The 27867-nt window shown below is 44.3% G+C and overlaps 2 protein-coding genes and 1 long non-coding RNA gene across 3 annotated transcripts in view; all 3 read left to right on the top strand.

Moving 5' to 3' along the window:
* The first annotated feature begins 4101 nt into the window (after window positions 1–4101).
* On the top strand, window positions 4102–14112 carry aph1b (APH1B gamma secretase subunit). The gene is made up of 6 exons (XM_024416860.2): window positions 4102–4444; window positions 5088–5258; window positions 9784–9857; window positions 10583–10705; window positions 12754–12881; window positions 13301–14112. The coding sequence occupies exons 1-6, from the start codon at window positions 4332–4334 to the stop codon at window positions 13466–13468; spliced, it is 777 nt and encodes a 258-aa protein (XP_024272628.2). The 5' UTR covers window positions 4102–4331; the 3' UTR covers window positions 13469–14112.
* A 283-nt stretch (window positions 14113–14395) lies between these two features.
* On the top strand, window positions 14396–16452 carry LOC121845492. Its single transcript, XR_006082591.1, has 2 exons — window positions 14396–14577; window positions 14668–16452. It is a non-coding gene; the product is annotated as an uncharacterized LOC121845492 (long non-coding RNA).
* Window positions 16453–24601: 8149 nt separating this feature from the next.
* Window positions 24602–27867, top strand: part of otog (otogelin) — a 121587-nt gene continuing 118321 nt past the window's right edge. The window contains exon 1 of the mRNA XM_042316955.1: window positions 24602–24629. Within this exon, the coding sequence (XP_042172889.1) occupies window positions 24602–24629 (28 nt within the window). The remainder of the gene's footprint in view (window positions 24630–27867) is intronic.

Below are 27867 nucleotides of genomic sequence, written 5' to 3'. Positions count from 1 at the left end.
GATCTGGAGCAACGAACCGCCCTTGCTGTCTCTGCCTGGCCGGTTCCCCTCTTTCCACTGGGATTCTCTGCCTCTAACCTTATTACAGGGGCTGAGTCACTGGCTTACTGGGGCTCTCTCATGCCGTCCCTGGAAGGGGTGTGTCACCTGAGTGGGTTGATTCACTGATGTGGTCATCCTGTCTGGGTTGGCGCCCCCCCTTGGGTTGTGCCATGGCGGAGATGTTTGTGGGCTATACTCAGCCTTGTCTCAGGATGGTAAGTTGGTGGTTGAAGATATCCCTCTAGTGGTGTGGGGGCTGTGCTTTGGCAAAGTGGGTGGGGTTATATCCTTCCTGTTTGGCCCTGTCCGGGGGTGTCCTCGGATGGGGCCACAGTGTCTCCTGACCCCTCCTGTCTCAGCCTCCAGTATTTATGCTGCAGTAGTTTATGTGTCGGGGGGCTAGGGTCAGTTTGTTATATCTGGAGTACCTCTCCTGTCCTATTCGGTGTCCTGTGTGAATCTAAGTGTGCGTTCTCTAATTCTCTCTTTCTCTCGGAGGAGGAGGACCTGAGCTCTAGGACCATGCCCCAGGACTACCTGACATGATGACTCCTTGCTGTCCCCAGTCCACCTGGCTGTGCTGCTGCTCCAGTTTCAACTAGGACCTGAGCCCTAGGACCATGCCCTAGGACTACCTGACATGATGGCTCCTTGCTGTCCCCAGTCCACCTGACCGTGCTGCTGCTCCAGTTTCAACTGTTCTGCCTTATTATTATACGACCATGCTGGTCATTTATGAACATTTGAACATCTTGGCCATGTTCTGTTATAATCTCCACCCGGCACAGCCAGAAGAGGACTGGCCACCCCACATAGCCTGGTTCCTCTCTAGGTTTCTTCCTAGGTTTTGGCCTTTCTAGGGAGTGTTTCCTAGCCACCGTGCTTCTACACCTGCATTGCTTGCTGTTTGGGGTTTTAGGCTGGGTTTCTGTACAGCACTTTGAGATATCAGCTGATGTACGAAGGGCTATATAAATACATTTGATTTGATTTGATGTCAACACCCCTTATCGAATTGGCTATTTAAAAAAGTATTCAAATAACAAGATGTTTCCACCAACCCAAAGAAAGAAATAGGCGGGAGATTGACAGCCCGCCCGTCCGCTCTGTGGACAACGAATCCCATTGTTAAGGCGGAGACACAAGCATCTCCTTATTGTATGCGGTATCTCTGGTCATACAACAAAGTCCATTTGCCATGTGCTCTCATCAAACATTTCAGCTATAAGGTCTATTCCACCATGCCTCTGGACAGAATCCCTTCCTGTGGGCAGCTGCCTGGAACACACGCAATATTACGTTTCACACACTGGTTAGCATAAGCAAATATTTCACACAAAAATAAATAAACCCCCCATATTTACTAAAAACAAACAACAAAGTCCCCTTGAACAGAAAGTTCTTCAATACCTGGTAGCAGCCCTCCCACACGGTGTCCTGAGGTGGCCAGCTGGCTAGCAGCTCTCCCACACAGTGTCCTGAGGCAGCCGGCTGGCTAGCAGCTCTCCCACACGGTGTCCTGAGGTGGCCAGCTGGCTAGCAACCCTCCCACACAGTGTCCTGAGGCAGCCGGCTAGCTAGCAGCTCTCCCACACGGTGTCCTGAGGTGGCCAGCTAGCTAGCAGCCCTCCCACACGGTGTCCTGAGGCAGCCAGCTAGCTAGCAACTCTCCCACAAGGTGGCCTGAGGCAGCCGGCTAGCTAGCAGCCCTCCCACACAGTGTCCTGAGGTGGCCAGCTAGCTAGCAGCTCTCCCACCCGGTGTCCTGAGGCGGTCAGCTAGCTAGACGGTCAGCTCTTTCTCTCTCCGGAGTGGAGAGAGAAAGAGAGAGAGAGAAAGAGAGACAGAGACAGAGAGAGAGAGAGAGAGAGAGAGAGACAGAGAGAGAGAGAGAGAGAGAGAGAGAGAGAGAGAGAGACAGAGAGAGAGAGAGAGAGAGAGATCAAAGAGAGAGAGAGCGAGACATCAAAGATGATAGGACTGTGCATGTCATAGAGATCACCTAATTCTATTTAATGATGTGGTGCATGTAGTCTGGGCTGATGTAACAGATGTTAGAGATAGTAAACATGTATTAAAATGTCACTCCACAATGATATATTAGTTGAAAATACAAAATACAGATTTAAAAGCCACATTGTGAGACTTAGAGACTTTTATCTCCCTCACCAACTTCAAACATCAGCTATCTGAGCAGCTAACCGATCGCTGCAGCTGTACATAGTCTATTGGTAAATAGCCCACCCATTTTCACCTACCTCATCCCCATACTGTTTTTATTTATTTACTTTTCTGCTCTTTTGCACACCAATATCTCTACCTGTACATGACCATCTGATCATTTATCACTCCAGTGTTAATCTGCAAAATTGTAATTATTCGCCTACCTCCTCATGCCTTTTGCACACATTGTATATAGACTCCCCCTTTGTTTTCTACTGTGTTATTGACTTGTTAATTGTTTATTCCATGTGTAACTCTGTGTTGTCTGCTCACACTGCTATGCTTTATCTTGGCCAGGTCGCAGTTGCAAATGAGAACTTGTTCTCAACTAGCCTACCTGGTTAAATAAAGGTGAAATAAAAAATAAAAAATAAAAATAAAATTGTGGAACCACTCAAATAGAGTTGACACGCTGCAGATAGTACATGATGTCATTTGGAATCAGCAGATGTGATCTTATATATCTTGCTGATCTAGCCAGGCACTGTATGGTTTCTGTTACTCAGAGGTGGCTGTGACAGATGCACCATGACACATCATCTTGGGTTGAATGAACAGAATATTTACAGATACAGCAGCATGGTTGCTTCAGTCTTTATCTGGTAGAGAACAAATACTGACCTCTGCTGTTAAATGTTGGTCAAACAGCTGTTCAAAAAAAAAAATCATCATATATTTGTATTTAAATACACACGATAAGCCTACAATTTGAAAAAGAAATCCACCCAATTTTATAAAACTGCATTGCTGGTTAAGGGTTTATAAGTATGCATTTCACGGTAAGGTTTACACCTGTTGTATTCGGCGCAAGTTAAAATGCAACAACCACCCGAGCCACTGCCTGTTCACCCCTCTATCATCCAGAAGGCGAGGTCAGTACAGGTGCATCAAAGCTGGGACCGAGAGACTGAAAAACAGCTATCTCAAGGCCATCAGACTGTTAAACAGCCACCACTAACATTGAGTGGCTGCTGCCAACACACTGACTCAACTCCAGCCACTTTAATAATGGGAATTGATGGGAAATTATGTAAAATATATCACTAGCCACTTTAAACAATGCTACTTAATATAATGTTTACATACCCTACATCATTTATCTCATATGTATACGTATATACTGTACTCTATATCATCTACTGCATCTTTATGTAATACATGTATCACTAGCCACTTTAAACTATGCCACTTTGTTTACATACCCTACATTACTCATCTCATATGTATATACTGTACTCGATACCATCTACTGCATCTTGCCTATGCCGCTCTGTACCATCACTCATTCATACATCTTTATGTACATATTCTTTATCCCTTTACACTTGTGTGTATAAGGTAGTAGTTTTGGAATTGTTAGTTAGATTACTCGTTGGTTTTTACTGCAATGTCGGAACTAGAAGCACAAGCATTTCGCTACACTCGCATTAACATCTGCTAACCATGTGTATGTGACAAATAAAATTTCATTTGATTTGAAAATGCAATTTGATTTAAATTTGGATTTGAGAGTGGATTGATAACGTTGGTTAATACTATCTCAGAAAGTAATGCTTTATGAAGACTGTAGATGTCGCTGTTGAAGAGATTGAGTTTTGAGTCAAAGATAGTGAGGAAACGAGAAAGCCGACCTATTTATTTCTCTAAATTCGATAGTGGCACAGACATAAATAATACTATTTTCATAAATCACACGTATACAACTAACGTATGAATAGCTATGTTTTTAATTTAGGTGTATCGTCTTGTCTGAAATCATTTATCAATGTCTGAAAGCAATTGCTGAATATTGGCTATGCGGGAACTTTTGTCGTCGAATATCTTTGCTCCTGCGGTCACGTGCCTGCAAACAATTGGAACAGGAAGTGATACTGTAGCATCAAGGAACCCACAATAAAATACACAACAATGAGATTATTTAGATAGTTTCAGGTTTACTTCAGTTGTAAAGAAGCATCCAAGCTCTCGGAAATATACACTCTTTCAGCCATTGAAGAGAAGAAGGGCCCTGCGGTGGAGGTTTTGTTAACAGGCAAACTTGAGTCGAAGTCGGACCAAGCCCCAAAATGACTGCATCTGTGTTTTTCGGGTGTACATTCATCGCTTTCGGCCCTGCCATTGCACTGTTCTTGTTTACTATTGCCAGGGACCCACTCCGAGTGATATTTCTTATCGCCGGGTAAGTAGCTAGTGTAACGTTAACTAAATAAATAGATAGCAAGCAAACCATCTAGATTTGGATAGTGTAGCCTTCTAGCCAACAGCAGTTAGCCGTATATGAGAACTAGGTAGCCCAAAGGCTAATGCTAAATCACAAACAAAACCTCTTTCTTTTTGGTCACACATTTTCGGACATGTGCTTTTGCTGTATTAGAATTATTGACTCCGTTAAGTGTCTGCAAATGTTAAACACAAACCACTGTTAGTTGGAGAGCTACTGGTTGCGCAATGTTTTGTTCCAGCCCAGCACTAAACCTAAATAGTAGCACATGCGCGACTACAGCACCCGTAGAATGTTTTATTTCACAGTACAGTCATTCATGTCTGTACTAGTTAGCGAAATATTATGTATGTGGCTATATGAGAAGTGTACAACGTGTATGACAGGGGTACGTTGCTAAGTATGTATTATGTTGTGTGTATTGACCAGTGTCTATTTTGTATACAGTAGTACTATGTGTCTAAAAAAAATCCTATTTGGAGACGAGTTCATCCAATCCTAAACTCTGTCCATTTCAGTGTGTGTGACGGAACCTTTATTTTATGAGTGTTTCTATACCTAGTGTTAAACTCGTGTTTTTTTTTTCTTCTCTCTCTCCCAGGGCGTTCTTCTGGTTGTGTTCTCTGCTGCTGTCTTCACTAGTGTGGTTCATCACCGTTCAGATCAGCAACAAAGAGAGTTCCTCCCAGCAGAAAGGACTGCTCATATTCGGGGTGGTGCTCTCCGTGCTGCTGCAGGAGACTTGCCGCTTTGGCTACTACAAGCTGCTGAAGTAAGTCGCAGACCCGGGTTCAAAAACAGACCCGGGTTCAAAAACAGACCCGGGTTCAAAAACAGACCCGGGTTCAAAAACAGACCCGGGTTCAAAAACAGACCTGGGTTCATTTACTTTAGCCTGTGTGGAGTGCTACATAGTCAGCGATGGCCGTTTTTAAGGTCATCTATTGGTCAATTTTAAACCCGACAAGCTCAAATCAAACCCAGATAAAGTATTTGAAATGATTTCAAATAGTATTTGAACCCAGGTGTAGTAAGCCTATCCCATGACCTGCTCAGCAATGCTGCTGCTCTACCTTCTGGTCTTATATCCCTCAGGGGTTTTTCCAGACTGTAACAGAGAAGAAGTCCATTGTTGAGAGGAATATCAGTGCTTTCAGAAAGTATTCACACCCTTTTTGAGTTATTCCACATTTTGTTTTAAAATATTATTGGTCTCTGGCCTTGTGGAGATGTGGATTTATGCCCAACACGTCACGAATGCACACTAAACTTCTGTTAGAACGTGCTATTTTAATATAGGGCATATTTCCCTTATGCATTCTGCCTAGGGTAGCCTAGTGGTTAGAGCGTTGGACTAGTAACCGGAAGGTTGCAAGTTCAAACCCTCGAGCTGACAAGGTACAAATCTGTCGTTCTGCCCCTGAACAGGCTCCTGTGTTAGCAGTAAGCAGCTGTTTATCCATCATGCCCAGTTCGGTAGAAAAAGGTTTGAAAGGTATTTTAGGAGAATCGTTTCCACACGTAAAGGCGGTTATTTCAAATCAAATTTATTTGTCACATACACATGGTTAGCAGATGTTAATGCGAGTGTAGCGAAATGCTTGTGCTTCTAGTTCCGACAATGCAGTAATAACCAACAAGTAATCTAACTAACAATTCCAAAACCACTACCTTACACTTGTGTGTATAAAGAATATGTACATAAGGATATATGAATGAGTGATGGTACAGAGCGGCATAGGCAAGATACAGTAGATGGTATCGAGTACAGTATATACATATGAGATGAGTATGTAAACAAAGTGGCATAGTTTAAAGTGGCTAGTGATACATGTATTACATAAGGATGCAGTCGATGATATAGAGTACAGTATCTACGTATGCATATGAGATGAATAATGTAGGGTATGTAACATTATATTAGGTAGCATTGTTTAAAGTGGCTAGTGATATATTTTACATCAATTCCCATCAATTCCCATTATTAAAGTGGCTGGAGTTGAGTCAGTGTGTTGGCAGCAGCCACTCAATGTTAGTGGTGGCTGTTTAATTAACAGTCTGATGGCTTTGATAGAAGCTGTTTTTCAGTCTCTCGGTCCCAGCTTTGATGCACCTGTACTGACCTCGCCTTCTGGATGATAGCGGGGTGAACAGGCAGTGGCTCGGGTGGTTGTTGTCCTTGATGATCTTTATGGCCTTCCTGTAACATCGGGTGGTGTAGGTGTCCTGGAGGGCAGGTAGTTTGCCCTCGGTGATGCGTTGTGCAGACCTCACTACCTTCTGGAGAGCCTTATGGATGTGGGCGCAGTTGCCGTACCAGGCGGTGCTACAGCCCGACAGGATGCTCTCGATTGTGCATCTGTAAAAGTTTGAGTGCTTTTGGTGACAAGCTGAATTTCTTCAGCCTCCTGGGGTTGAAGAGGCGCTGCTGCACCTTCTTCACGATGCTCTCTGTGTGGGTGGACCAATTCAGTTTGTCTGTGATGTGTACGCTGAGGAACTTAAAACTTACTACCCTCTCCACTACTGTCCCATATGTGGATAGGGGGGTGTTCCCTCTGCTGTTTCCTGAAGTCCACAATCATCTCCTTAGTTTTGTTGACGTTGAGTGTGAGGTTATTTTCCTGACACCACACTCCGAGGGCCCTCACCTCCTCCCTGTAGGCCGTCTCGTCGTTGTTGGTAAACAAGCCTACCACTGTTGTGTCGTCCGCAAACTTGATGATTGAGTTGGAGGCGTGCGTGCCCACGCAATCGTGGGTGAACAGGGAGTACAGGAGAGGGCTCAGAACGCACCCTTGTGGGGCCCCAGTGTTGAGGATCAGCGGGGTGGAGATGTTGTTACCTACCCTCACCACCTGGGGGCGGCCCGTATTTTCCTGTCTCTAGCCGGCCAGAGTGAAACGTTGTTTCGGTGCACAGAATCATCGTAACACTCACGAGTTAGAGACTCTGTTTCATTCTGTTAATGCTTGCCTTTATTCAGACTTCCCACATTGGGTCAGAGCTCCGTGTGTCTTGTCTGTGTCGTTTGTTTGTGCGGCAGGAGCGCGCCCGCCGTTGCTCACCACTATATGTTACTGGGTTGCCGATGTTTAACGTGTGCCCAATTTTTAAAGGGTACGTGGAAGTGGTTACGTCTGTTTTAGACAGGATGTAGTAATGGGGTAATTAATAAGGAAGACAGTTACATTTTGTTTACCAGTTATCTGTTTACTCGTCATTGGACATGGGTATGGCCCAGGGAGGGGCTAGAGGATATAAGCTCCAGTTTTGGGATTTCTGGGTAGATTGGGGAGGCTGCTTGAGCAAGATCCACCCTCTACCTATAAGAGCTATGGAAGCTACAGGATAAGCCCGTTTATTTAGTTTGAGAAGTCTATTGTCTACCTGTTTGTGTTGTGAATAGGAATTGCTGGCTATCACACCTTTGCACCAGGACCTTCTGCATCCTTCTGAATATTTGCCTTTAAGACCGCATCTCTACGTTACCCATGGTTACACACAATACCTCATCTCTACGTTACCCATGGTTACACACAATACCTCATCTCTACGTTACCCATGGTTACACACAATACCTCATCTCTACGTTACCCATGGTTACACACAATACCTCATTTCAAAATGGAATTATGTTTTTCAAACAAAAAGCTAAAATGTCTTGAGTCAATAAGTATTCAACCCCTTTTGTTATGGCGAACCTAAATAGGTTTAGGAGTAAAAATGGGTTTAAATAAGTTGCATGGACTCACTCTGTGTGCTATAATAGTGTTTAACATGATTTTTGAATGAATACCTCATCTTTGTACCCCACACATACAATTATCTGTAAGGTCCCTCAGTCGAGCAGTGAATTTCAAACACAGATTCAACCACAAAGACCAGGGAGGTTTTCCAATGCCTCACAAAGAAGGGAATCTATTGGTAGATGGGTAAATAAAATAAAGAAGCAGACATTGAATATCCCTTTGAGCATGGTGCAGTTATTAATTACACTTTGGATGGTGTATCAATACACCCAGTCACTACAAAGATACAGGTGTCCTTCCTAACTCAGTTGCCAGAGAGGAAAGAAACCACTCGAGGATTTCACCATGAGGCCAATGGTGACTTTAAAACAGTTACAGAGTTTAATGGCTGTGATAGAAGAAACCTGAGGATCGATCATCATCATTGTTGTTACTCCACAATACTAACCTAAATGACAGAGTGAAAAGAAGGAAACCTGTACAGAATTTTTAAAAATCCAAAACATGCATCCTGTTTGCAACAAGGAACTTAAGTAATACTGAAAAAAAAATGTGCCAAAACACTCAACATTTTGTCCTGAAAACAAAGTGGTACGTTTGGGGCAAATACAACACATTACTGAGTACCACTCTCCATGTTTTCAAGCATAGTGGTGGCTGCGTCATGTTATGGGTATGGCTTGTAATTGTTAAGGATGAGTTTTTCAGGATAAAAAATAAATGGAATGGCGCTAAGCACAGGCAAAATCCTAGAGGAAAAACTGGTTCAGTCTGCTTTCCACCAGACACTGGGAGATGAATTCACCTTTCAGCAGGACAATAACCTAAAACACAACGCCAAATCTACACTGGAGTTGCTTACCAAGAAGACGGTGAATGGCCGAGTTACAGTTTTGATTTAAATCTACTTTGAAAATCTATGACCTTTAAAAGACCTGAAAATGATTGCTTATCTAGCAATGATCAACAACTAATTTGACAGAGCTTGAAGAATTTAGAAAATAATAATGGGAAAATGTTGCACAGGTGTGGAAAGCTCGAAGAGACTCACCCAGAAAGACTCACAGCTGTAAATCACTGCCAAAGGTGATTCTACAAAGTATTGACTCAGGGGTGTGAATACTTATGTAAATGAGATATTTCTGTATTTTAATTTTCAATACATTTGCAAATATTTCTAGAAACATATTTTTTCACTTTGTCGTTTTGAGGTATAATGTGTGTAGATGGGAATCTATTTAATCCATTTTGAATTCCGGCTGTAACACAACCAAATGTGGAATAAGTCAAGGGGTATGAATACTTTCTGAAGGCACTTCCAGTAGCTGACAGATTCTGCCTGTTTTCATAGCTTTTGTTGTAAGAGAAACTTGGACACTTAATGATAGCGGCTGGACACTCAGTGATTCGACGATAGTTTGACTTTTCTTTGTTTTTAGTGTTGGAGAAACGTGTAAACTGTAGTATAGTTAAGGGTTGGGTTTGGGTGCTACTATATTTGATGATACTGTAGTTTAATTGTTGTGCTATTTCTTTGTTTTACAGGAAGGCAAACGAAGGCTTGCTCATGTTGAGTGCAGAGGAAACGATGCCGATCTCCATACGGCAACTAGCCTATGGTAATGTGGAGGAAGACCGAAGATTACCTCATGTGCATAACATTATGAATAGAAGCAGATGGAAGATATTAGAGATTATGAATAGAAGCAGATATTAGAGATTATGAATAGAAGCAGATATTAGAGATTATGAATAGAAGCAGATATTAGAGATTATGAATAGAAGCAGATATTAGAGATTATGAATAGAAGCAGATATTAGAGATTATGAATAGAAGCAGATATTAGAGATTATGAATAGAAGCAGATATTAGAGATTATGAATAGAAGCAGATATTAGAGATTATGAATAGAAGCAGATATTAGAGATTATGAATAGAAGCAGATATTAGAGATTATGAATAGAAGCAGATATTAGAGATTATGAATAGAAGCAGATATTAGAGATTATGAATAGAAGCAGATATTAGAGATTATGAATAGAAGCAGATGGCTGAGATTATGAATAGAAGCAGATGGCTGAGATTATGAATAGAAGCAGATGGCAGAGATTATGAATAGAAGCAGATGGCAGATATTAAAGATTATGAATAGAAGCAGATGGAAGATATTAGCTTTGAGGCAGAGTTTTGTGGCCCCTTTTCCTCTGTGGTAGCAGTTATCATGGTTCATATTACATTAAAACCCTCATAGCTGTTATTTTAGACCGTAGAGTGCCATTACATCTTTCCCTGTTGTTGTCTGTCTCCCCAGTGTCTGATAGTGTCTCTGTCTGTTTTCCCCAGTGTCTGGGCTGGGGTTCGGCTTCATGAGTGGAGCGTTCTCAATGGTCAATATCCTGGCCGATTCTGTTGGCCCCGGCACCATTGGTATCCATGGAGACTCCCAACACTACTTCCTGTCCTCAGGTACTGTACGAGTCTGCCATGTTTTAACATGTACTTAATAGCCTGAAACCACACAGGAAGAAATGTTTTATTTCACTAACTTTCCTGGCGGTAGTCTTTTATTTTTATTTATTTTTATATTTTTACCCTACTTTTCTCCCCAATTTCATGAGATCCAATTTTCATCTTGTCTCATCGCTGCAACTCCCCAACGGGCTCGGGAGAGGCGAAGGTCGAGTCACTTGTCCTCCGAAACATGACCCACCAAACCGTGCTTCTTAATACACGCCCACTTAACCCGGAAGTCAGCCACACCAATGTGTCGGAGGAAACGCAGTTCTACTGACGACCGAAGTCAGCCTGCAGGTGCCCGGCCCGCCACAAGGTGTTGCTAGAGCGCGATGATCCAAGTAAAGCCCCACCGGCCACACTGATCGCGCACCCCAACGAGCGTCTGCGTTGCCAAGGGCAAAAATTTAAGTCCTTTCTATTGGTGACGCAGATCGCGCTGCAAGTCCTGCCTCTCTCATCTCCTCATTGGTTTATAGAAGCAGGTACCCACGTGCCATCTCCTCATTGGTTATACCCACGTGGGTGACTGAAAGACAAACGAGGTCGGTGGCGGTAATGCACCTAATTTTACGAAAGTCTCAAATCGCAATATAAAGTCCAGAGAAGAAAAAGCCTGGAAGGAGGAGAGATGACTAGAAACGATTTGGTTCACCGTTTTATGTGTGGATTAATTGTCGGAGTAGAGGACCTTGTGCATTTCAGGTAAAATAACAACTCAATGTTTATATCCCAGGACAAATTAGCTAGCAAGTGCAAGCTAGCTAGCTAAATTGCCATAAATGTTTCATGCTTCTCGACCTGTCCCCAAATGAATGTAATTGGTTCAGAGTTTGTTTTGATATATTAACATGCGTGTCTTGATCGCGTTTGGTGTGGAGGGACAAAATACAGTTATGCACGATGACGTACGCGTACAGCCGGTTTGGGTTCCATGTTAGACTGCTGCACCACTAGGGAGGCCTAGGAGTCATTATTCTGATGGACCTGAGGCTAACTCTGTCTCCCTATAGCCATCACGGCCATCATCCTGAGGCTAACTCTCTCTCTGTCTCCCCTACAGCCTTCATGGCCATCATCCTGAGGCTAACTCTCTCTCTGTCTCCCCTATAGCCTTCATGGCCATTGTCCTGAGGCTAACTCTCTCTCTGTCTCCCCTACAGCCTTCATGGCCATCGTCCTGAGGCTAACTCTCTCTCTGTCTCCCCTACAGCCTTCATGACCATCATCCTGAGGCTAACTCTGTCTCCCCTACAGTCTTCATGGCCATCATCCTGAGGCTAACTCTCTCTGTCTCCCCTACAGCCTTCATGACCATGGCCATCCCTGAGGCTAACTCTCTCTCTGTCTCCCTACAGCCTTCATGACCATCCATCATCCTGAGGCCAACTCTCTCTGTCTCCCCTACAGCCTTCATGACCATCATCCTGAGGCTAACTCTCTCTCTGCTCCCCTATAGCCTTCATGGCCATCATCCTGAGGCTAACTCTGTCTCTGTCTCCCCTACAGCCTTCATGACCATGGCCATCATCCTGAGGCTAACTCTCTCTGTCTCCCCTACAGCCTTCATGACCATGGCCATCATCCTGAGGCTAACTCTCTCTCTGTCTCCCCTACAGCCTTCATGGCCATCATCCTGAGGCTAACTCTGTCTCTGTCTCCCCTATAGCCTTCATGACCATGGCCATCATCCTGAGGCTAACTCTGTCTCAGTCTCCCCATATCCTGAGCCTTCATGACCATAGCCTTCAGGATGATGACCAACTCTCTCTGTCTCCCCTATCCTTCATGACCATGGCCATCATCCTGAGGCTAACTCTCTCTCTGTCTCCCCTACAGCCTTCATGGCCATCATCCTGAGGCTAACTCTCTCTCTGTCTCCCCTACAGCTTCATGACCATGGCCATCATCCTGAGGCTAACTCTCTCTCTGTCTCCCCTACAGCCTTCATGACCATGGCCATCATCCTGAGGCTAACTCTCTCTCTGTCTCCCCTACAGCTTTCATGACCATGGCCATCGTCCTGCTCCACATGTTCTGGGGTGTGGTGTTCTTTGATTCCTGTGAGAAACAACACTGGTGGTCTCTGGCTGTGGTCGTCATCAGCCACCTCCTCGTCTCCTGTCTGGTAAGTCAGAAAAGAGACAGAAAGGATGGCTGGCTGGCTGGATAGACCGATACAGTAGATCATTGTGTTCATGCAGTAGGTGGACTTGACTGATGGGTTGATGAATAAATACTCAGAAGTAAGTGTGTGTTGGCAGTAGTCTTACATCCTAGTACTTTTTCTTACTTAGTAACATCTTCATCCCCGTTGGGACATAATGTCACAGGCTCCTCCACTGATTCCTGTCCTTCACCACAGCACTTCAAATGGGACAAAACATGTCCCCATAGTAACTCAGCCGTTGTTGTCATGTCTCTCCCCAGACGTTCTAGAACCCTCACTATTTTTTTTTCTCCCAGAGGTTCCTGAACCAGAACCTTCTGTTAGGAATTTCCCCAGAGATCCATAACTCATCAGTCTTTTTGTTATTTCTCTCCTAGACATTCCAGAACCCTCAGTACGTGGGCAGCCTGGTTCCCACCTACATCATCGTGTTCCTCTTGGGTCTCTGGGCGTTCTTCTGCTCCGGGGGTTCTCTCCGGAACCTTAAACTCTGCCTTACCTGCAAAGACAAGGACTTCCTGTTGGCCAACCACCGGCCCAGATAACAGAACACCACTAAAGACACACACACACACACACACTGTATGGGGACGCTATCCAACAGGACACACACACACACCACACAAACAAATAAATAAGTTAAAGACAAACTGGGTCAATGATATGTCTCTCCCCTACCCTCACCATGTGTTCTGTGTTTGTGGTGCTGGGGACTGGAAATAGGCTCCAGAGTTGTAGTCCAGAGTAAATATTGTTTAAACACCTTTTTATTTAGTGAAGGGCAGATCTATTACACTGCATTAGTAATAGAATAATCTAGAAGATCCTTCTTCTGTTACCACTACATCCTTGGCAGACACTGCTCAGAGCGGTTGATTAACTGTTGACAGATGGGGGACGGACTGTGACACACATTTGATCTGTGTGGTTTTAAAATGTAGGGTATGTAGTTCCTTAACGAGACGGTACCTATTTGACATCAGACGGGTCTCTGGATCTGTGCCTTCTACAGTAATGATGAGGTAGCTTAGTGTTTTGGCCCTGTATCCATAAAGCATCTGAGTAGAAGTGCTGATCTAGGATCAGACCCCCCCCCATGTAATATTTTCATTATAATCTAGGATCAGATCCCCCTCCCTCCCCCATGTAATCTTATTCATTATAATCTAGGATCAGAAACCGCCCCCATGTAATCTTATTCATTATAATCTAGGATCAGACCCCCCTCCCATGTCCATGTAGTCTTATTCATTATAATCTAGGATCAGACCCCCCCCCCCATGTCCATGTAGTCTTATTCATTATAATCTAGGATCAGACCCCTCCCCCCATGTCCATGTAGTCTTATTCATTATAATCTAGGATCAGACCCCCCCCCCATGTCCATGTAGTCTTATTCATTATAATCTAGGATCAGGACCCCCCCCATGTCCATGTAATCTTATTCATTATAATCTAGGATCAGACCCCCCATGTCCATGTAATCTTATTCATTATTATCTAGGATCAGGACCCCCCATGTCCATGTAATAATATTCATTATGATCTAGGATCAGACCCCCCCCCATGTCCATGTAATCTTATTCATTATAATCTAGGATCAGACCCCCTTTCTGATCTGAATGACGAAACTGATCCTACAGTAGATCAGCAGGTCTAAACTGGTCCTACAGTTGATCAGCAGGTCTAAACTCATCCTACAGTAGATCAGCAGGTCGAAACTGATCCTACAGCAGATCAGCAGGTCTAAACTGGTCCTACAGTTGATCAGCAGGTCTAAACTCATCCTACAGTAGATCAGCAGGTCTAAACTGGTCCTACAGCAGATCAGCAGGTCTAAACTGATCCTACAGTAGATCAGCAGGTCTAAACTCATCCTACAGTAGATCAGCAGGTCTAAACTGGTCCTACAGCAGATCAGCAGGTCTAAACTCATCCTACAGTAGATCAGCAGGTCTAAACTGATCCTACAGTAGATCAGCAGGTCGACTATGAGGTGCTTTATAAATAGACGGGCCTAGAGTGTCTTTGTAAATGAACCTTTAAGTGTTTCATCGATATCAGACCTGTGATGTTTTGTATTCAGTTCGTGTTTCTGTCTCCTGCTGTGTTAGTCGTCAGTCTGGCAGGGCAGCTGTGTCGTTCTCCTGTTTTAGGTGAGTCGGTAGTACGATACAATACAACAGTGTTTGCATAGTAACAACTTACTTTTCATAAACTCCCCCCCCCAAACAAAAGCCAATTCCTCCGGAGAAGGAAAGCAGCATATTAGGATCACATTGAGTTAGGATTTTTGTTTGTTTGTTGTTAACATTAAGTTATGAGCTGTTTCAAAATGAAATTCTGATTCAAACTGAAAATATGTCAAATGTGGTGTGTTTGTTTTGATAGTCCAGATGAATATATTCGGCCTAAAAACCTACACGAATATAAATATTGACCTGATGATGAGACTGTTTTTATATGAGTGATGTGCTTTACATACTGATTAGTGCTGCTAAGCTAAATGTTTATTTTATTTGTAATCATCACACTGACCTCAAGGGTTGGTCTGATCTAGTTGGCTTTAGGACGGGTGTTTATGGGTTGGACATACAGGGGGTCGGTTTCCCCAGACCCAGGTTAAGTTTATTCCTGGACTGAAAAGCACTTTTAACTTTTTTTAAAAATGTCTCAACCGAGAATATTTTTATTTTTAGAAGTGGCTTAACTTTTTGTCTGAGTAAACAGACCCAAACTGTAGCACCCTGTTTAGTCCTGACTTCTATTTTAGTCAAATATTCCCATTGACATCAATGCAAACTGATGACTAAGTGAAAATTTGAAAATGCGCATCCTCCCTTTCAAATATTCCCATTGACATCAATGCAAACTGATGACGATCCTCCCTTTTCAAAGAAGACATGCCCTTGAGGAACAAATGATTGAATATGTACATGTACCACATTGTTGTTGATGAATTAGCTGATTCTTCTAGGCAGTGAGTAAGACCTGTGGGAAACAAAAATCCTTTAGAGATCTCAACGGAAGTTAGTTTAAACTAGGCTGCAATAATTTAGTGACAAAATGAAACGAGTCACCTCATTTGTCGTGGTTTTAAAATGTTTTTCTCTGACCTGTGTCATATATATGGAGCTGTACAGCTTTAACATAATAGTGGAGAACTCCCAGCCAATAGAATCAGCCTCTCAGGGTTGAAGGTCACTGATATGCAAATGAGCTGTGTGTTCCTGTTTTGACTTGTGCCTGCGTGCACCCTGTTATTTCACCATGCTTCTGTATGGATATACATGTAAAAGTAGTAGCACGTCGTTCTCCGTTGTTGTCAAGTTAATTCTACCGTGCCAGCAAGAGCACAACAACCTGTATGTACATAGGTGATGACAAAACTGTTCCCTCTGATTTTTTTGGAAATGTGTATATAATATTGTTTCTAAATGACTATTTAACCCTCTACTATGTTACATCTCCTAGTTTCCATTGTACATAGGAAAATAAAACTGTTAAAGAAAAGTTTGAGGTCCTTTAACATCTGATGGAGTTATGTCTTGTGTTGGGCTGATGGAGTTGGGTCTTGTGTTGGGCCGATGGAGTTGGGTCTTGTGTTGGGCTGATGGAGTTGGGTCTTGTGTTGGGCTGATGGAGTTGGGTCTTGTGTTGGGCTGATGGAGTTGGGTCTTGTGTTGGGCTGATGGAGTTGGGTCTTGTGTTGGGCTGATGGAGTTGGGTCTTGTGTTGGGCTGATGGAGTTGGGTCTTGTGTTGGGCTGATGGAGTTGGGTCTTGTGTTGGGCTGATGGAGTTGGGTCTTGTGTTGGGCTGATGGAGTTGGGTCTTGTGTTGGGCTGATGGAGTTGGGTCTTGTGTTGGGCCGATGGAGTTATGTCTTGTGTTGGGCCGATGGAGTTGGGTCTTGTGTTGGGCCGATGGAGTTGGGTCTTGTGTTGGGCCGATGGAGTTGGGTCTTGTGTTGGGCCGATGGAGTTGGGTCTTGTGTTGGGCCGATGGAGTTGGGTCTTGTGTTGGGCCGATGGAGTTGGGTCTTGTGTTGGGCCGATGGAGTTGGGTCTTGTGTTGGGTCTTGTGTTGGGCCGATGGAGTTGGGTCTTGTGTTGGGCCGATGGAGTTGGGTCTTGTGTTGGGCTGAGGGTGTTATGTCTTGTGTTGGGCTGAGGGAGTTGGGTCTTGTGTTGGGCTGAGGTCCTTTAACCAACCTGAGTGAACTCTACTCTCATCACTGTAGGGTCAGGTTCATCATAACCAACGTGAGTGAACTCTCTACTCTCATCACTGTAGGGTCAGGTTGATCATAACCATCCTGAGTGAACTCTCTACTCTCATCACTGTAGGATCAGGTTCATCATAACCAACCTGAGTGAACTCTCTACTCTCATCACTGTAGAGTCAGGTTCATCATAACCAACCTGAGTGAACTCTCTACTCTCACCACTGTAGAGTCAGGTTCATCATAACCAACCTGAGTGAACTCTACTCTCATCACTGTAGAGTCAGGTTCATCATAACCATCCTGAGTGAACTCTACTCTCATCACTGTAGAGTCAGGTTCATCATAACCAACGTGAGTGAACTCTCTACTCTCATCACTGTAGGATCAGGTTGATCATAACCATCCTGAGTGAACTCTACTCTCATCACTGTAGAGTCAGGTTCATCATAACCAACCTGAGTGAACTCTCTACTCTCACCACTGTAGAGTCAGGTTCATCATACCCATCCTGAGTGAACTCTACTCTCATCACTGTAGAGTCAGGTTCATCATACCCATCCTGAGTGAACTCTACTCTCATCACTGTAGAGTCAGGTTCATCATACCCATCCTGAGTGAACTCTACTCTCATCACTGTAGAGTCAGGTTCATCATACCCATCCTGAGTGAACTCTACTCTCATCACTGTAGAGTCAGGTTCATCATACCCATCCTGAGTGAACTCTCTACTCTCATCACTGTAGAGTCAGGTTCATCATACCCATCCTGAGTGAACTCTACTCTCACCACTGTAGAGTCGGGTTCATCATAACCACCTTGAGTGAACTACTCTGTCCATTACATCGTGGGTACGAAGTGGGTGCCAGGTTTTCAGCAGGGCCAGGGGAGGTAACAGAAGCACACAGGGAGGGAAGAAACCACACCCACTACAGGGGGATGGCTTCAGCCCCCTTATGTGAGAGAGAGATGGGGAAAGAGAGAAAGATGGATGGAGAGGGAAGGGAGTGATAGAGGGCTCGAGAGGGAAGGGAGTGATAGAGAGGGAAGGGAGTGATAGAGAGAGGGCTAGAGAGGGAAGGGAGTGATAGAGAGGGAAGGGAGTGATAGAGAGGGCTAGAGAGGGAAGGGAGTGATAGAGAGAGAGAGGGAAGGGAAGGGAGTGATAGAGAGAGGGAAGGGAGTGATAGAGAGAGAGAGGGGAAGGGAGTGATAGAGAGAGGGAAGGGAGTGATAGAGAGAGAGAGAGAGAGAGGGGAAGGGAGTGATAGAGAGAGAGAGAGAGAGAGAGGGGGAGTGATAGAGAGAGAGAGAGAGGGAGTGATAGAGAGAGAGAAGGGAGTGATAGAGAGAAGGGAGTGATAGAGAGAGAGAGAGAAGGGAGTGATAGAGAGAGAGAGGGAAGGGAGTGATAGAGAGAGGGAGAGAGGGAAGGGAGTGAGAGAGAGAGAGGGAAGGGAGTGATAGAGAGAGGGAGAGAGGGAAGGGAGTGATAGAGAGAGGGGAGGGAGTGATAGAGAGAGAGAGGGAGGGAAGGGAGTGATAGAGAGAGAGGGAAGGGAGTGATAGAGAGAGAGAGGGAAGGGAGTGATAGAGAGAGAGAGGGAAGGGAGTGATAGAGAGAGGGAGAGGGCTAGAGAGGGAAGGGAGTGAGAGAGAGAGAGAGAGAGAGAGAGAGAGAGGGAAGGGAGTGATAGAGGGAGAGAGGGAAGGGAGTGATAGAGAGAGAGAGAGAGGAGGGAAGGAAGGGAGTGATAGAGAGAGAGGGAGGGAAGGGAGTGATAGAGAGGGAAGGGAGTGATAGAGAGGGAAGGGAGTGATAGAGAGAGAGAGAGGAAGGGAGTGATAGAGAGAGAGAGAGGGAAGGGAGTGATAGAGAGAGAGAGAGGGAAGGGAGTGATAGAGAGAGGGAGAGGGAAGGGAGTGATAGAGAGAGAGAGAGAGAGAGGGAAGGGAGTGATAGAGAGAGGGAGAGGGCAAGAGAGGGAAGGGAGTGATAGAGAGAGAGAGAAGGGAGTGATAGAGAGAGAGGGCTAGAGAGGGAAGGGAGTGATAGAGAGGGCTAGAGAGGGAAGGGAGAGATAGAGAGGGCTAGAGAGGGAAGGGAGAGAGAGAGAGAGAGGGCTACAGAGGGAAGGGCATCTGGTTTGTGTGTGCTCATGTTCATCTCTATCATAGAGTTTCTAATCTGATGTAACGAAGCCCCTGTCTGTCCCCTCCTCCTGTCTGTCCCCTCTGCCTGTCTGTCCCCTCCGCCTGTCTGTCCCCTCCGCCTGTCTGTCCCCTCCGCCTGTCTGTCCCCTCCGCCTGTCTGTCCCCTCCGCCTGTCTGTCCCCTTCGCCTGTCTGTCCCCTCCACCCGTCTGTCCCCCTGTCCACAGTCTCCTCCCGCCATGTCCCCCTTATGCTCACGTCTCCTTACAACTGATGAAACTAGACACACAATGGTGGAGCGTCACAAAGCGGCCGTGGGACATGGGAGCGCCCCCCAGGAACTCTCTAAAGGGGATTTGGTCAAAGCCCTCTTCTCACTGTGAGAGTCAGTCACACACAGGCCCACTTCCTCTCTGTGTAACCAGAGCCCTCTGTGTGAGAAGCATCCGATTCACATTCAAATCCTACACTTGAGAACATGGCCACCAGACCACCATTGCTCCACATTTTTTAAAGTTTTACTCGTTGGTTATTGAGTTTCATTTGAACAATTGCCCGACGTTGGCGGGCTTACTACCTCTGAACATGCCTGGCTAGCCAGAGAGAGAAGAGGATTGGTTCCTTCCCAAGGGTCTAGTTCCTCTCAAGGTTTCTTTCTTCCTATAGGTTTTTTCTTCACTGTTAACCTAGACTGGTTCTTTAGAGTGTTCAGGTTCATGTTGAAGCTGGTTCTTTAGGGTGTTCAGGTTCATGTTGAAGCTGGTTCTTTAGGGTTCAGGTTCATGTTGAAGCTGGTTCTTTAGGGTGTTCAGGTTCATGTTGAAGCTGGTTCTTTAGGGGGTTCAGGTCCATGTTGAAGCTGGTTCTTTAGGGTGGTCAGGTCCATGTTGAGGCTGGTTCTTTAGGGGGTTCAGGTTCATGTTGAGGCTGGATCTTTAGGGTGGTCAGGTCTATGTTGAGGCTGGTTCTTTAGGGTGTTCAGGTTCATGTTGAGGCTGGTTCTTTAGAGGGTTCAGGTCCATGTTGAGGCTGGTTCTTTAGATGGTTCAGGTTCATGTTGAAGCTGGTTCTTTAGGGGGTTCAGGTCCATGTTGAAGCTGGTTCTTTAGGGTGTTCAGGTTCATGTTGAGGCTGGTTCTTTAGGGGTTCAGGTCCATGTTGAGGCTGGTTCTTTAGATGGTTCAGGTTCATGTTGAGGCTGGATCTTTAGGGTGGTCAGGTCTATGTTGAGGCTGGTTCTTTAGGGTGTTCAGGTTCATGTTGAGGCTGGTTCTTTAGGGTGTACAGGTCCATGTTGAGGCTGGTTCTTTAGGGTGTTCAGGTCCATGTTGAGGCTGGCTCTTTAGGGTGTTCAGGTCCATGTTGAGGCTGGCTCATTAGAGTGTTCAGGTCCATGTTGAGGCTGGCTCTTTAGGGTGTTCCATGGTGGCTTTAGGGTGTTCAGGTCTATGTTGCTGGCTCATTAGAGTGTTCAGGTCCATGTTGAGGCTGGTTCTTTAGGGTGTTCAGGTTCATGTTGAGGCTGGTTCTTTAGTGTTCAGGTCCATGTTGAGGCTGGTTCTTTAGGGTGTTCAGGTTCATGTTGAGGCTGGTTCTTTAGGGTGTTCAGGTCCATGTTGAGGCTGGTTCTTTAGGTGTTCAGGTCCATGTTGAGGCTGGCTCTTTAGAGTGTTCAGGTCCATGTTGAGGCTGGCTCTTTAGGGTGTTCAGGTCCATGTTGAGGCTGGCTCATTAGAGTGTTCAGGTCCATGTTGAGGCTGGCTCTTTAGGGTGTTCAGGTCCATGTTGAGGCTGGTTCTTTAGGGGGTTCAGGTTCATGTTGAGGCTGGTTCTTTAGGGTGTTCAGGTCCATGTTGAGGCTGGTTCTTTAGGGTGTTCAGGTCCATGTTGAGGCTGGCTCTTTAGAGTGTTCAGGTCCATGTTTTGCTAAAGCTTTGTAAAGAAGAATGTTCAGATGAAATCTGATTGAAGGAAATTTGTTTTGCAATGTACAATTCAATTCCCCCCCCTCTCTACCTCTCTCCCCTCCTCTGTCTATTTTCCCCCTCTACCCCCATCTATCTCCCTCTCCTCTCTCTCTCCCTCTCTCTCTCTCTCTCTCTCTCTCTCTCTCTCTCCCTCTCTCTCTCTCTCTCTCTCCCTCTCTCTCTCTCTCTCTCTCTCTCTCTCTCTCTCAATTCAATTCAAGGGGCTTTATTGTCATGGGTAATGTGTTAACATCGCCAAAGCAAGTGAGGTAGATAATATACAAAAGTGAAAAACAATAATAATGAATGGTAAACATCACATTCTTAGAAGTTCCAAACTAATAAAGATATTACAAATGTCATATTATGGAAATATAGAGTGTTGTAATGATGTACAAATGGTTAAAGTACAAAAGGGAAAATAAATAAACATGAATATGGGTTGTATTTACAATGGTGTTTGTTCTTCACTGGTTGCCCTTTTCTTGTGGCAACAGGTCACAAATCTTGCTGCTGTGATGTCACACTGTGGAATTTCACCCAGTAGATATGGGAGTTGATCAAAATTGGATTTGTTTTCGAATTCTTTGTGGATCTGTGTAATCTGAGGGAAATATGTGTCTCTAATATGGTCATACATTGGGCAGGAGGTTAGGAAGTGCAGCTCAGTTTCCACCTCATTTTGTGGGCAGTGTGAACATAGCCTGTCTTCTCTTAAGAGCCAGGTCTGCCTACGGTGGCCTTTCTCAATAGCAAGGCTATGCTCACTAAGTCTGTACATAGTCACAGCTTTCCTTAGGTTTGGGTCAGTCAGTGGTCAGGTATTCTGCCACTGTGTTCTCTCTGTTTATGGTCAAATAACATTCTAGTTTGCTCTGTTAAATTTTTTTTTTTTTCCAGTGTATCAGGTAATTATATTTTTGTTTTCGCATGATTTGATTGGGTCTAATTGTGTTGCTGTCCTGGGGCTCTGTGGGGTGTGTTTGTGTTTGTGAACAGAGCCCCAGGACCAGCTTGCTTAGGGGACTCTTCTCCAGGTTCATCTCTCTGTAGGTGATGGCTTTGTTATGGAAGGTTTGGGAATCGCTTCCTTTTAGGTGGTTGGAGAATTTAACGGCTCTTTTCTGGATTTTGATAATAAGTGGGTATCGGCCTAATTCTGCTCTGCATGCATTATTTGGTGTTTTACGTTGTACACAGAGGATATTTTTGCAGAATTCTGCATGCAGAGTCTCAATTCGGTGTTTGTCCCATTTTGTGAATTCTTGGTTGGTGAGACGACCCCAGACCTCACAACCATAAAGGGCAATGGGTTCTATAACTGATTCAAGTAATTTTAGCCAGATCCTAATTGGTATGTTGAATTTTATGTTCCTTTTGATGGCATAGAATGCCCTTCTTGCCTTGTCTCTCAGATCGTTCACAGCTTTGTGGAAGTTACCTGTAGTTTTTTGTGTGCTCTAGGGCAACGGTGTCTAGATAGAATGTGTATTTGTGGTCCTGGCGACTGGACCTTTTTGGAACACCATTATTTTTGTCTTACTGAGATTTACTGTCAGGGCCCAGGTCTGACAGAATCTGTGTAGAAGATCTAGGTGCTGTTGTAGGCCCTCCTTGGTTGGTGACAGAAGCACCAGATCATCAGCAAACAGTAGACATTTAACTTCAGATTCTAGTAGGGTGAGGCCGGGTGCTGCAGACTTTTCTAGTGCCCGCGCCAAATCGTTGATATATATGTTGTAGAAGGTGGGGCTTAAGCTGCGCCCCTGTCTCACCCAACTCTCACTCTCTCCCACTGCATGTTGCACAGTAATAATATAATGGACTGACATATTGAACACATGAGGGCGCTGTCGAGGCAGTAGATGAGTTGTTACCGGTAGGAATAGCTGTAGACGTTTCAGATATGCAACACTCATCAGGTGTAAAAAATAAAATCTCAACATTTAGAAACAAATTTAGATTTAAAAGAAAAACACGTTCCTATGGCTTGTGATACAAATTATATTTTATTTGTTGAATGTTTACTTTTCCAAAATTAGGCCTACTGAATTTATAGTCTGGACCCTATAAACGATCTATCAAAAATCACAAATTATAAGCACATTTAACCATACTTTCCCACTGGATGTTAAAGTGGTTTATAAAACATGTCCACCTAAGTGGAAATATTGCACCACCTCAAAACCCGGGTCCATCTCTGTCCTCGCGCCTCTAGTTTACCTGCCATCCTTGCATATATTATGCAAATGAGCAGGAGCGGCTGGTGCCTATCCAAGGAGCAAGGATGCTCCTCCGGAATAACCCGAATGGAAAAAGAGAGAGAAGGAGAGGAAATCTGTGAGGAGGAAATTATCCACATGGTATCAGAAAAAATGTATCGATGGTGCAGCTAAATTCCATTTTACCTGGCGGGGGAGAAAGCGATTCCACTGACCGTGGGTTGTGTGAATCACGAATGGATCCTAATTTAATTTTGAGCAGGAAAAGATTTTTGCATTTTTTATCGTTCTATTTTATTCTAATTTATCAAGGTAAATCCCGTGTTCATTTTTTGAAGTGGCTTAGCCTCCTGTCCTACTCTTAGAATAATCTACATAGACTATTCATGTTTATATATTTTGTTTTATTTGTGGTCATTTTTTTCTCTCAGTTTCTTACCATTTAATCATTAATTTGCATTACAAGTTTTTTTTTTTCTTCAGGAATACAACTAGCCAAATGTTTTCAATATCATAGACGCAGAATATTGTAATGCACTATTATGGACGCTATATTTGCGCACCTGTTATAAGTGTAGAACTGTACGTACTTTTGTCGGTGATTCTTCTCACATTCTGATATTCTGATGTCGTATTATCGATTTATTCAGAAAGGTTTTATTTGACCTTTTAATCATTTCGATCACTCTTCACTTCCATTTATTGTTTTACTCATTTATTTCAGCGCACATTTCGTGGGGCATAGACGCAGTGAATATAACAAACTGGCATGATAAGTGAGTTTCATAAATCATGTATAATTAATTTGTAAAATAATGTATTATTATTATTATTATGTTATAATTAAAAAAACAATGAAGACGTTATTACACTGTCATTTTGAGATGATTTTCATTGCGAATGTATTGAGTGTTGTGTTTTTGTCTGAGTTGTAGTCACACAGTAGACATTTTCAGCCTTGTATTCTGTTGATGTCAGAGAAAAGGTCCTAGTCTTTTTGCGCCGCGGTTCTTTTTCCTGACCAACACAAGTGCTGATTACCTGCTAGGAACAAACCTTTCCTTGTTCTCTCTTTCTCCCAACAGCAAAAGCAGCAGTATAATGCTGGCGAAATGGGATACCGCTTCCCAAAGAGGACAGGTAGGAGAGCGGAGCCGCTGTTTTGAAACGCAGCATTGATAGAGCACGTTAAATATGTCAGGCACAGACACCTGAAATCACAACTAATGACCCTGAGCTTTTCATTCACAGAAAAGTACAGAAATTATACCTGGATATCTTTCAGTACACAAAGACCCCAAGCTCGTTTTGTAGTGTCTATGCATTAGATTAAATTGGAGGAAATATGTACAAATATTTTTCTATGTGTATTACCGTTTTTTTAATATAAAAGACATTTTATTTATGTTGTAACATTACTAGTGTACCTATGGTCAAGTAGAACAAAATGCATGCAATTTGTACATGATCTGAACACTTCATTAGAGTCACAAGATGTCTTACCCATATCTACAAACTACTCCCATTAGATAACATGTTCCATGACAGTGTTTCTCCGTGAGAAACCATAGTTTAGGTTAGTAAACAATGTAGAAAACTCACACTAGCTGGGGTCACACAGTTTAGTTCTCATACTGTCCCTTGGTCCTAATGACCATTTATTTTCAATCCAAACTCAACTACATCCCAAGAGCCCAATGTGCAACAGTTCTATCTGTTCTATAACCTGTAGTTCCTGTTCTAACAAGCAATGTCTCAGTTTGATGACATCACGTGTTCCCTAATGGAGTTGCAACATGATAACTGCATGTTGTTGAGAGTCATTACAAGGAGACAGATACATCTGCTGTTGTACGATCAGTAATTCTCACTCAGCTCTCTGTTCACAATGATGTTCCTAATAATCACAGGTTAATAATGCAAACGCAGCTCAGCCAGCCCCTCCTCTCTCCTCTCTCCTCTCTCCTCTCTCCTCTCTGTGCCTTTGTCCCTGGTCTGGTCTGGTCTGGTCTGGGAGATGAAAGCAGAGGTTGGAGGGCTCAGGTGTCCGGGCTGGGGCTGAGGCTGGGTAGAAGCTGGGGATGGGGTAGAGGTGGAGGCTGGGGATAGGGATGGGGTGGATGCTGGGGCTGAGGCTGGGTAGAAGATGGGGATGGGTTAGAGGTGAAGGCTGGGGCTGGGGAGAAGCTGGGGCTGGGGACAGGGTAGAGATGGAGGCTTGGGCTGAGGCTGGGTAGAAGATGGGGATGGGTTAGAGGTGAAGGCTGGGGCTGGGGAGAAGCTGGGGCTGGGGATGGGGAGAAGCTGGGGCTGGGGATGGGGTAGAGATGGAGGCTTGGGCTGAGGCTGGTTAGAAGCGTGAAAATATTTTAAAGTACTACTTAAGTCATTTTTTGGAGTATCTATACTTTTTACTATATTTATATTTTTGACAACTTTTACTTTTACTTCACAACATTCCTAAAAAATAATAATGCACTTTTACTCCATACATTTTCCCTGACACACAAAAGTACTGGCAAGCAGGACAGGAACATAGCAATTACATTTACTTTTGATACTTAAGTATACTTAAAACCAAATACTATCTTTACTTTTACTCAAGTATTACAATTGGGTACTTATTCCACCACTGCATAGATATTGACCATTGCTCACTTCAAATAACCTCTGAACAACCTTTTGTTTCTATAAGAGTGTCGTGCTCTGTAGTTGTTATTGGGGGTGGATGACAGTTCTCTTCTCTCACCTCTAGTCACGAGGATTCTGCTTACCTGAAATTCTGTAACTCTTTATCATATCATTGTAGATGATTGATTTGAAGCCAACATTCTCTCAGTAGAAGGGCTTCTACTCATTCTAGAATTCTTCTACCTGGAATTCTGTATCTCTTTATGAAATCACTCCAGAATCTGATTTGGCACCAACGTAGCCTACTGTAAATCTTAGAGGAATTTTGTGAAACCAAAACGTACGATTGCACTATAAAGCGTTTCGATGTCAAACATTTAATCAACTCAGTATTAAATCTGTCACCTGAGAGCACGGCTATTCGTTATTAAACTCAGGAAACTTTAACACGGTTAATTAAAGCGAATCAGCTTCTGTTACAAAGAGCTTAGTTTTGGTTTTCTGGGAATGACCCATTCTTCACTCTCTCAAACACCGACTAGACTCTCCATATGTAAATGATAACATTTATTATATTTGGTCAGGACTAGACTCTATCAGACAGCTGCTGAGTCTGGAGAGCAGGACTCTGGTCAAGTCAGGACTAGACTCTTACAGACAGCTGCTGAGTCTGGAGAGCAGGACTCTGGTCAAGTCAGGACTAGACTCTTTCAGACAGCTGCTGAGTCTGGAGAGCAGGACTCTGGTCAAGTCAGGACTAGACTCTTAAGACAGCTGCTGAGTCTGAAGCAGGACTCTTAACAGGTTAACTCTTTCAGACAGCTGCTGAGTCTGGAGCAGGACTCTGGTCAAGTCAGGACTAGACTCTTTCAGACAGCTGCTGAGTCTGGGAAGGACTCTGGTCAAGTCAGGACTAGACTCTTTCAGACAGCTGCTGAGTCTGGAGAGCAGGACTCTGGTCAAGTCAGGACTAGACTTTCAGACAGCTGCTGAGTCTGGCGAGCAGGACTCTGGTCAAGTCAGACTAGACTCTTTTAGACAGCTGCTGAGTCTGGAGAGCAGGACTCTGGTCTAGACTCTTGAGTCAGACAGCTGCTGAGTCTGGAGTCTGAGCAGGACTCTGGTCAAGTCAGGACTAGACTCTTTCAGACAGCTGCTGAGTCTGGAGAGCAGGACTCTGGTCAAGTCAGGACTAGACTCTTTCAGACAGCTGCTGAGTCTGGAGAGCAGGACTCTGGTCAAGTCAGGACTAGACTCTTTCAGACAGCTGCTGAGTCTGGAGAGCAGGACTCTGGTCAAGTCAGGACTAGACTCTTTCAGACAGCTGCTGAGTCTGGAGAGCAGGACTCTGGTCAAGTCAGGACTAGACTCTTTCAGACAGCTCTGCTGGAGTCTGCTGAGTCTGGAGAGCAGGACTCTGGTCAAGTCAGGACTAGACTCTTTCAGACAGCTGCTGAGTCTGGAGAGCAGGACTCTGGTCAAGTCAGGACTAGACTCTTTCAGACAGCTGCTGAGTCTGGCAGAGCAGGACTCTGGTCAAGTCAGGACTAGACTCTTTCAGACAGCTGCTGAGTCTGGAGAGCAGGACTCTGGTCAAGTCAGGACTAGACTCTTTCAGACAGCTGCTGAGTCTGGCGAGCAGGACTCTGGTCAAGTCAGGACTAGACTCTTTCAGACAGCTGCTGAGTCTGGAGAGCAGGACTCTGGTCAAGTCAGGACTAGACTCTTTCAGACAGCTGCTGAGTCT

The sequence above is a fragment of the Oncorhynchus tshawytscha genome, unplaced genomic scaffold (assembly GCF_018296145.1).
Source record: "Oncorhynchus tshawytscha isolate Ot180627B unplaced genomic scaffold, Otsh_v2.0 Un_contig_5351_pilon_pilon, whole genome shotgun sequence".
In the NCBI taxonomy this organism is placed as follows: Eukaryota; Metazoa; Chordata; class Actinopteri; order Salmoniformes; family Salmonidae; genus Oncorhynchus; species Oncorhynchus tshawytscha.
This window is presented reverse-complemented; position numbering and strand designations above follow the sequence as displayed.

Bases quoted from the DNA above. Each gene is read 5' to 3' on its own strand.
- aph1b (XM_024416860.2), top strand. From the start codon at position 4,332: ATGACTGCATCTGTGTTTTTCGGGTGTACATTCATCGCTTTCGGCCCT. The intron at 5,259-9,783 runs GTAAGTCGCAGA...TTTGTTTTACAG, and splicing joins GGCTACTACAAGCTGCTGAA to GAAGGCAAACGAAGGCTTGC. The intron at 9,858-10,582 runs GTAATGTGGAGG...TGTTTTCCCCAG, and splicing joins CATACGGCAACTAGCCTATG to TGTCTGGGCTGGGGTTCGGC.